The 10,119-nt window shown below is 52.7% G+C and overlaps 1 protein-coding gene across 1 annotated transcript; it reads left to right on the forward strand.

The window, feature by feature from the left end:
- The first annotated feature begins 3,543 nt into the window (after positions 1–3,543).
- LOC138826707 (probable D-lactate dehydrogenase, mitochondrial) lies at positions 3,544–8,991 on the forward strand. Its single transcript, XM_070021961.1, has 11 exons — positions 3,544–3,674; positions 3,766–3,878; positions 4,184–4,325; positions 4,411–4,552; positions 4,663–4,822; positions 5,394–5,593; positions 5,696–5,824; positions 5,901–6,028; positions 6,633–6,723; positions 6,811–6,922; positions 7,012–8,991. Exons 1-11 carry the CDS (start codon positions 3,606–3,608, stop codon positions 7,175–7,177), a joined length of 1,452 nt encoding a protein of 483 aa, XP_069878062.1. The 5' UTR covers positions 3,544–3,605; the 3' UTR covers positions 7,178–8,991.
- Positions 8,992–10,119: the final 1,128 nt, after the last annotated feature.

Below are 10,119 nucleotides of genomic sequence, written 5' to 3' on the forward strand. Positions count from 1 at the left end.
GCTCAAGGCTAGCACTTTACCACTTGAGCCACAGCACCACTTCCTACCTAGTGCATTTAAAAAAAAAGATATGTATACAAGAATGCACCTCACTTACCCATTTATGTGGCAAAACACTGGAAATATTCTAGGCAAGGCAGCCACTCTACCACTTGAGCCACAGCCCAGTCCTTAATATTAGAAACATCTTAGAAGCTTTCAGCAGAGGTAAGTAATGTGATGATAGGTGTGTAAGACTGAAGAGACATTGAAAATGATGTTTACTAACTACACGGGGGAAGGGGTCTAATTAATTGAGAAAATAATAGAAATCACACATATGAAAATATGGAAAGTGTGCTCTACTTTGTAAAAACTGTGAATATTTTCAAGAGACTAAGCCCTGAAATGTACAGATGAGAACCCTACAACATGCACACACACACACACACACACACACACACACACACACACACACACATTCTTCTAACCATTTTATGCATAACATTATTAAGTACTTTGTATGTGGACAGTGTTTCTAAAGAATTTTCGAAATTTCAAAACTATGCTATTTTCTATTACTTTCCCTTAGGAATAAAGAAAAAAAAAAGATATTTTTTTAAAACACAGTGTTTTGCTGCACAACCACCCCAATCATCCATCTCCAGAACTTTTTCATTCTCATGAACATAATTAAACATAAACACTACCTTCCCATTAAAAGAAAGAAAGACTCAATCTTGGAGGGAGGGGGAGAACCTCTTGCAGAAATGACTCCTCTGAAATGGTAACTCCTCTGTGCATCTTTTTTTTTTTTTTTTTTGTCAGTCATGGGGCTTGAACTCTGGGCCTGAGCACTGTCCCTCAGCTCTTCAGCTCAAGGCTAGTGTTCTACCACTTGAGCCACAGCGCCACTTCCGGTTTTCGAGTGGTTTATTGGAGATAAGAGTCTCACGGACTTTCCTGCCCGGGCTGGCTTTGAACTGCGATCCTCAGATCTCAGCCTCCTGAGTAGCTAGGATTACAGGCATGAGCCACCAGTGCCTGGCTCCTCAGTGCATCTTAACAACAACAATAAAATTATATATATATATATATATATATATATATTATATTATATTATATTATATTTTTGGGGGGGGAGGTCCGGTCGTGGGGCCTGAACTCTGGGCCTGGGCGCTGTCCCTCAGCTCTTCAGCTCAAGGCTAGCGCTCTACCACTTGAGCCACAGCGCCACTCCCGGCTTTTTTCTTTTTGCTTATGTGGTGCTGAGGAATCGAACCCAGGGCCTCAGGCATGCAAGGCAAGCACTCTATCACTGAGCCACCTTCCCAGCCCTAAAATTATATTTTTTAAAAAGAAAAATAGTGTGTATTTTACTGAAATGCTCCTTTTTACTTTTTCTATTTTTTTTTCTACTAGGATTTCACAGTGCCCTTTTCTCCATCATCTACACTGAACGCTAGGGGTTGTCTGCTCTTTTTCTTAGCATGTTGAATGTTACTTCTCTTCGAACACGCTTACTTTCCACTAGCAGTGATTCCCTTCTCTTCATCAAGTTTTCAAAGGATTTTTTTTTGCTAGTACTGGAATTTGAATTCAGGGCCTTACACTCTCACTTCACTTTTTCACTCAAGCCTGGTGCTCTGCCACTTGAGTTACACCTCTATTTCTGGCTTTTTGCTGGTTAATCGGAGATAAGGGTCTCTGATTTATCTGGCTTTAACTGCAATCCTCAAATCTCAGCTTCTTCCTGAATAGCTAGGATCATAGACATGAGCCAGTTGGCTTTTTTTCCATAGTCCAGATTGGCCTGGTATTTGGGATCCTGCTGCCTAGCCTTCTGAGTGATGGCATTACAGGTGGCACTATCATACTCAATGGCCTGTATGGTTTTTGGCTACTTTAAGTACCATACATAAATGGAACCAATATAGTATATTTGCCTTTATGTGACTGGCTTATTTCACTTAGTATAAGCTCCCTACGGTTCACCAGTTCACCACGTTGTAGCTTGCATCAGGATTTCCCTTCCTTCTGAGGCTAACATTCCAATATATGGCTCTTATCATGTCTGTTTATCCTTTTACTCATTGCTTCCATAAATAACATTGTGAGTATAAACTCTCTGAGTGATATAGGCCTCCAGGTGAACATTATCCCTGCAGGATAATAATCTAGCCAAGAATGGAAGGATCTATCTGACCTGTGGACCCATGAACCAGAGTGAATGTTTACAGTGTCAAGCCACTGAGTTGTGTTGTTTTCAATAAAGTAATAGCTGACATAGCACTTTTTGTTCTGCTGGTTCTGGGGCTTGAACTCAGGGGCTCACACTCTTGCTTGGCTTTTTTCTGTTTAAGGCTGGTGCTATACCACTTGAATTACATCTCCACTTCTGGCTGGCTTTTTGTAGGTTAATTGGAGATGAGTCTTACAGACTTTTCTGCTAGGGCTGGAAGCTGGGATCCTCAGATCTCAGCCTTCTGAGTAGCTAGAATTACAGGTATGTGCCACTAGTGCATGGCTGATACAGTTTTTTTGAGATTGTTTTCCTGTATAGCCCAGGCTAGCCCAGAACTCACAATCCTACTCTCTCTGCCTCCTGAGTGCTAGAAATAAGGGTGTATACCATTATGTCCAGCTGTAAATTTGTTTTTGATATTACAATATATTAACGCAAGTCAGACAACTATTATGACATCCTTCTTCAGCAGGTGCTGGTCATCTAAACATTACTGAGTTCAAGGAGGGATGTGGGCCTAAGAATCAACAATATTAAAAAATATATATATGGCTCACCCCATAATCTTAGCTACTTAGGAGACTAAGATCTGAGGATCTCTGTTCAAAGCCAGCCTGGGCAGGAAAGTCTATGAGACTCTCATTGCAAATTAAGCACCTAAAAAGACTGGAAGTGGAGGTATGGCTCAAGTGGTAGAGTGCTAGCCTCGAGGAAGAAAGCCCAGGGACAGAGCCAGGGCTCTGAGTTCAAGCCCCAGGTCTGGCACCAGAAACAACAACAACAACAACAACACACAAAAAAAGATTTGTGCATCACCTTATTTCTCTACCAGATGAAAAATAGTTACTGTGGTTATGTTAAATATGAGATTTAGCCTCTTAAGAGCTTTTTTGTTGTTGTTGTTGGCCGTGAGGCTTGAACTCAGCCTGAGTGCTGTCCCTCAAGGCCAGCCACTGGAGCCACAGCACCATTTCTAGTTTTCTGTTGGTTAATTGGAGAGTCTCACACTTTCCTGCCCAGGCTGGCTTTGAACCATGATCCTCAGATCTCAGCCTCCTGAGTAGCGAGGATTACAGGCACCCGGCCAAAGAACACCTTTCTTCATGGAGCACCCCAAAACAGCTGCAGAGGGACACGGCCCAGGACTCCCCCCCGTACCCCACCAGCCACCAAAGCTGGTGTTGACCTTGGCGTCCCAGCTGTCCCTGACCCAGCGAGATCTGTCTGCGGAGTGGGGGGGGGGGGGGCACCTTAAACTCGCACCACCTTAAACAGGCTCCGGCGCGCAGCCAGGGGCGGAGCCAGGCGGCCGTGTTGGTCACCGGCCCTCCGCGGACTGCGAACCCGGCTGCCGGACTGCGAACCCGGCTGCCAACCGGCCATGGCCTGGCTCCGGGCCGCCACCTGGGGGCTGTTCCCCCGGAGGGGCTACTGCTCCCGGGGGTCGCAGGTTGGGCGGGTCCCGAGTTTCCCAGGGTCCTGAGATGCCTGACCCGCGGGGGTGGAGCCCCCCTTCCTGTGACACCTTCTCTCCCATGCAGGGCCAGCTCAGCCCGAGCTTCGTGGAGGCTCTGAAGATAGTTGTGGGGGACCCCCACGTGTCCACTGCTGCCGCCGTCCGCGAGCACCACGGGCAAGACGAGTCTGTGCACAGGTACCCGAGACCCGGGGCTGGGGGCGGCGAGGGCAGTCCTGGGCCGCGCCCCTCGGCGGCTGTTTTGGGGTGCTCCCTGCAGAAAGGTGTGCGCCGGTGGCTACTCAGGAGGCTGAGATCTGTCAGGATCGTGGTTCAAAGCCAGCCCGGGCAGGAGAGTCCGGGAAACCAGAGAACTGGAAGTGGCGCTGTGGCTCAAGCGGTGGAGCGCGGGCCTTGAGCTGGAGAGCTGCGGGACAGCGCCCAGCCCAGAGTTCAGGCGTTCTGTGCCCCTGCGGGGACCTGACCTGGGTACCGGCCCCTAGGTGCCAACCCCCCGATGCCGTGGTGTGGCCCCAGAGCGCGGAGCAGGTCAGCCGGCTGGCAGCCCTGTGCTACAGCCAGCGCGTGCCCATGGTCCCTTTCGGCACGGGCACCGGCCTGGAGGGGGGCGTCTGCGCCGTGCAGGTACGGGGTCGGGGGGGCCGGGGGGCGCCCGCCCCTCCTGAGGCCTGGGCTGGGATCCGAGTCATCCCGACCCGCCTGCCCCCAGGGCGGTGTGTGCGTGAACCTCACCCACATGGACCGGATCACCGAGCTGAACCCAGAGGACTTCTCGGTGGTGGTGGAGCCCGGGGTCACCCGAAAGGCCCTCAACGCTCACCTGCGCGACACCGGCCTCTGGTTCCCCGTGGGTATGCCGGCTACCTTTCCCTGCCCGTCTCCCGGTCCCCCGCACCCTCCCCGGGCTCGCTGGGGGCTGGGCTGGGCCCCCGGCTGCCCTCCCCAGCGGTCTGCCCTCCAGACCCAGGTGCAGATGCCTCTCTCTGCGGCATGGCTGCCACCGGAGCCTCGGGCACTAACGCCGTGCGCTATGGTACCATGCGGGACAACGTGCTCAACCTGGAGGTGGTGCTGCCTGATGGCCGGCTGCTCCACACTGCGGGGCAAGGGCGCCATTTCCGGTGAGTGCCCGCTGCCCTGGGCCTGCTTCCCAGAGCCCACTCCCGTATGGATGGGCCATACTTGCCAGGGGCCACTGCTGATCCTGGCGTTTGCTCACCCCTCATAAGGCTGATAAGGAGCCTGGGCCGGTGCCTCTGGCCTATAATCCTAGCTACTCAGGAGGCCGAGTCTAAGGATCCCAGTTCAAAGCCAGCCCAGGCAGGAAAGTCCATGAGACTCTTTATCTCCAATTAACCACCCAAAAGCTGAAAGTGGAGCCATGGCTCAAGTGGTAGAGCCTTTGCGGGCCTTGAACAAACAACAACAACAACAAAAAAGGACAGCACCAGGCCTTGAGTTCAATCTGCAGGACAGACAGACACACAGACACACAGACACACAGACACACACACACACACACACAGATTTAGGTGGGGTGGACAGGGGCTGGGAAACAGCAAATTCTATGATGGCAACTGGGGTCTGGGAAGGGCCAGCCCAGACATGGCGCCTTGGGGGTCAAACCTCTGGGCAGTCATTTCCCAGGACTTGGGCCAGGGCACTCAGCTACCTTGTGTCCCTGGTGTGCAGGAAGAGTGCAGCCGGCTACAACCTCACAGGGCTCTTTGTGGGCTCTGAGGGGACACTGGGCCTCATCACATCTGCCACCCTGCGCCTGCATCCTGCCCCTGAGGCCACGGTAGCCGCCACCTGTGCTTTCCCCAGTGTCCAGGCTGCAGTGGACAGCACTGTGCAGATCCTCCAGGCGGCAGTGCCTGTGGCCCGCATTGGTGAGCCAGGGGCTGGCAGTGGAGGTGGGGTCCACAGAAGAGGCCCCTGTCTCAAGTCTCAAGGCCTGGCTTCATCTCGGCCATCCCTTTTCCGGGTCTCAGAGTTCCTGGATGATGTCGCAATGGATGCCTGCAACAGATACAGCAAACTGAACTATCCTGTGGCTCCCACACTCTTCCTGGAGTTCCACGGCTCCCAGCAGGCACTGGAAGAGCAACGGCAGCGGGCAGGTGTGCTGGAGAGGGTAGGGTTGTGCGGCTCACCTTGGTGTCAAGCCCCAGGTCAACCTGTCTCCTCCCACTGCAGAGGCAATCACTCAAGACAACGGAGGCTCCCAGTTCTCCTGGGCCCATGAGGCTGAGGCACGCAAACAGCTTTGGACAGCACGCCATAATATCTGGTATGCACTCCTGGCTGCGTCTCCTGGCTGCAAGGTAAGACTGGGACTGGAATGAAGTGGGGGTCTGCACTTGGGCCATAAACCCTTTCCTCAACCCACCACCCTCCAGTATATATAGAACAGTGGGCTGAGGCCCCCTAGAACTGGGCTGGGCACCAGAATCCAGACTACAGATTGTCCTTACCCAGCTGCTTCTCAAATGCTGTCTAGAGAGAGATCCGAATTGTCCTAATGCTTGGGAGTCCTCACAGAAAGCCTCACTCTGGGCTCTCTTAGCAATTGGAAAGACAGGGAAGGAATCTTGGTGGAAAAGAAGTAGTTCACACAACCTGGAAAGGAAGGTTAGACAGGAAGGCTGGACTCCAGGCAGGGCGTGCTGATTCAGTAGTGTAGGGTGCAGGGGATTTGCACATGGTTGAGGCTGGGGATCCAGGGTAAGATTGAAGGCTTGGGCTAGCAAGGTATGGGGCACACACCCAGGCCAGTCATCTGGAGAAGAGCAGGCTGTTTACTTCTGTGAAATCAAGAGCTGAAGCTAGACCCTCCGTCCCATCCTTAACTTTGATCACAGTGGTCCTTTAACTTCAGGCAGGCTATAGGTGATGGGAAGAAACTCACTGGGCTGTCCTCTGACTCAGGGCTATTCCACGGACGTGTGTGTGCCCATTTCCCGGCTGCCTGAGATCCTGGTGCAGGCCAAGGAGGAGCTGAAAGTCTCAGGACTCACAGGTTCTGCCCACTCACCGTTGTACTGAGGGAAGCACTAGAGCTGCCGAGTGCCTGGGCCAATGGCAGCTCTATCCTCTGGGCCCCCAGGAGCCATTCTTGGGCATGTGGGTGATGGCAACTTCCACTGCATCCTGATGATCCACCCAGATGATGCTGAGGAGCTCCATCGAGTCAAAGTCTTTGCCGAAGGGCTGGGCAGGTAGGGGCTGAGCTGGGGAAGGAGAATGGAGGGAAGGCAAAGGGAGTCGGAGATGAGGTCGCTGAGAGCCCTCTCTCATGGCATTCCAGGAGGGCACTGGCACTCCACGGGACGTGCACCGGGGAGCATGGCATTGGCATGGGCAAGCGGCAGCTGCTTCAGGAAGAAGTTGGTGCTGTGGCCCTGGAGACCATGCGGCAGCTCAAGGTTACCCTGGACCCCCTCGGCCTCATGAACCCAGGCAAGGTGCTGTGAGAAGCTTCAAATGCTTGGCCTACAAGCCTCCAGACCACAGAGCCCTTGTTCTGGAAGTTTCCTTTAAGCCTCCAATTCTGCAAAGGATGGACAGTGGGTATGCTGTCAGCTGATCTTGTATAGCAAGGGCCTAAAGTCAGAGGGAGACAAAGTGAGCCCCTCCCCACTCCTCTTGCTGCCCTCAGACATCTTTGGTTCAGTGGATGGCCCAGGATGCTTAACTGGTTTTTTTTTTTGCCTGTACTAGGGCTTGAACTCAGGGCCTGCGTACTGTCCCTGAGTTTTTTCCCTCAAGGTTAGCACTTTATCCCTTGAGCCACAGCTTCACTTCTGGCTTTTTGGTGATTTATTGAAATCTCACTGGCTTTGCTGCCTTTATGGTCCTCAGATCTCAGCCTCCTGAGTAGCTCTGATTACAGGTGTGAGCCACTGACACCCAGCTCCTCTCTGCTCTTACATATCCCGTCCTGGCTTGGAGGGATGTCATGGTCACCTGAAGACTAAGATCACACCCCTCTCCAGCGGCCTCCTCACCACTAGGCCCAGGATCCTTCATCCTACACTGGACAGGAATACTCCTTTCCTGGAATGAGGAGCTCTTCCTTCCCCCCCCCCCCCCCCCCCCGCCCTCTCCCAGGTTAATCTGTACTCTACTTGTCATGTCTGGGGAGCAGTAGGTAGAACCTACATAGCCACTCTCTCCTCTTCAGGTACTGACTTTTGCCCACTGTTTTGAGCCTTGTCCTCTGATTTACACAAGCTTGGGGAAGATGGTGGTCTCAGGCTGAACCCCTGCCCTTGGTGGGGTTTTGTTGGTTGGTTGTTTTTTGGCAGCCTCCCCACGAGGCCTTAGAATATCAAACGCATTCTGGAAGCTGCTGCTTCATTAGAAATAGAAATGAGATCCTCCTCCTTGTGCCACACCTCTCCACGTTGCAATGGATGACATTACCAGCTTTTGCCCTCAAAGTTAAGTTCAGTCCACCATGCAGCCTGCCTGTCTCGGGATCCCCCAAGTCAGAGCCCATCTAGAGTAACTTGGCAGTTGTTTCTACTATGCCCACAAGAGGGCGCCTGACACCATCTGCTCTGGGCCACAGCTGCCCAAAGCTCTTCTGTCTACATCCTGTAACTCCAATCCCTAGTCTTCTCACCTCCCAGGATGGGGGTGTATGGCCAGCTTCTAAATCCTCCACCCCTTGCAGGTCCCAGGAGCTCACAGAGCTGTTCCTCTCTCCCACCCTGGGCCTCTTGCCCCCTAAGGAAAGGGGCTAGGCAAGGGATGCGGGAGCCAGAGCAAGTGAGCAGCAGCAGCCTCCAGAATCTGGAGAGCCCAGGCTTTCTCTAGAATCCCCTCCCCACTCTCCCCCTTTGGCTCTGAGGGGAGGCAGCTTCCTGTGGCTTTCTCAATCCAACTTCAGTTCCTGGGATCCCATCTCTGGGTACTCTCAGACAACAGTGACAGTGACCTGTGCTTGAGGCTGGGATATGCCAAGGATTTTGGTGGCAATCATCAGCCCTCTCCCAAGCCACTGCAGGAAATGAACAATCCAACTATTGGTCCAGCCTCACCCTGTAAACAGCCCCCTTCCCCTTCCAAGCATAGTGTAGCCCCTTCCCCCGGCCCACCATGGCAACTGAGCAGAGGCTGTCCCAAGTTGATGTGCCTTCCAGTACCTGGCAGCTAGAATTCGTTCAGAAAATGCCATTTCCTAACAGTTTCTTTTATTAAGAAAAATTCTAAACATACAGAACATTTGAAATAACCAGCACATTGTTCTGTGAAGGTTCAACAACAGATATTTTTTGCCTTACTTGCTTTGTGCGTTGTTTGGGGGGAAACAAACTGGGATTCAGATTATACATGTCTCAAAATCATTCACTATCTCCTTAGAATAAGAGCATTCTTCTATGACTTTCCACACTCTTATAAATGGCTGTTACATGAATGGTTTCCAGAGGGCTTGTGTCCAGGAAAGCATGCTGGGCCCCCTGGTGGAGGAGCTGAACCCACCTTTGTCTCTCCGCTCTCACAAAGGTGGGGGAGGGGAGGGAACACAAGATTCTGGAGAGATGCTTTCTGGATGGAGTGACAGATACCAGCTCCACTTGGGAAGCCCAGACAAACCCTGCCCCACCCCCATACCAGCGCTTGGCAACCTGGATACGAATTCAGAAGACAGCAACCAGCAGAGGGCTGTCGTGTGCCAGGTGGGAACCGAAGTCCCCGGGGGTGGAGATGAACACCGTCCCTGAGAGCCTGGAATAGCACCCAGTGTGGGCCTCAGCTTTGTCCCACCCAGCTCCCAATCACTAGGCTCAACCATGGCACTGCCAGGTCCTTGCTACCAAGGTGGGCGCACACAGCCTCGGATTCCAGGCCCAGGGTCAGACAAGGAGATTTCCTTCAGAGCTGGGCCCTGCCCCGCCACTTTTGCTGGTGGAATTAAATATAGAACAGGGAGACACAGTTGCTAGGCAGAAGCAGGAGTTGCTGTGAATAGAACAGTGCCCTTTGCAGTGACAAAGCTCCAAGGAAGCCCACTGCACATGTGCCAGGTCTTCAGGGCCAATCTTGACCTTCATGATGGCCTCTGGGTTGCATGATTTTGTCCCCACTTCACACACGTGGAATCTGAAAGCAGATGAATAAAGCTGTATCCCCGGGGATCATTCCTTCTTCCAAGCAGAGAGTCCACACGCAGAGGGGCCCATGTTCTGATAGCAGTGTTCCTGGGTTTTTACTTCAGGCAGGTCCGACACCCAGGCCCCCAAACCTGTTTCTTCAGTTCTTTGACCATGTCTCCGGCCTTGCCCACTGGCTTGCAATGAATACCCTTGTACAGAGTAAGTGAGGTGGGAAAGAGACTCAAGATCCAGAGGCCCTGGTGGCAGCTCAGTCCAGACTTGTGGGTCTGGTGGACTTGGGCCCCGAGGCCACA

Source organism: Dipodomys merriami, unplaced genomic scaffold (genome assembly GCF_024711535.1).
Source record: "Dipodomys merriami isolate MVZ:Mamm:240054 unplaced genomic scaffold, mDipMer1.0.p SCAF_148, whole genome shotgun sequence".
Lineage (NCBI taxonomy): Eukaryota > Metazoa > Chordata > Mammalia > Rodentia > Heteromyidae > Dipodomys > Dipodomys merriami.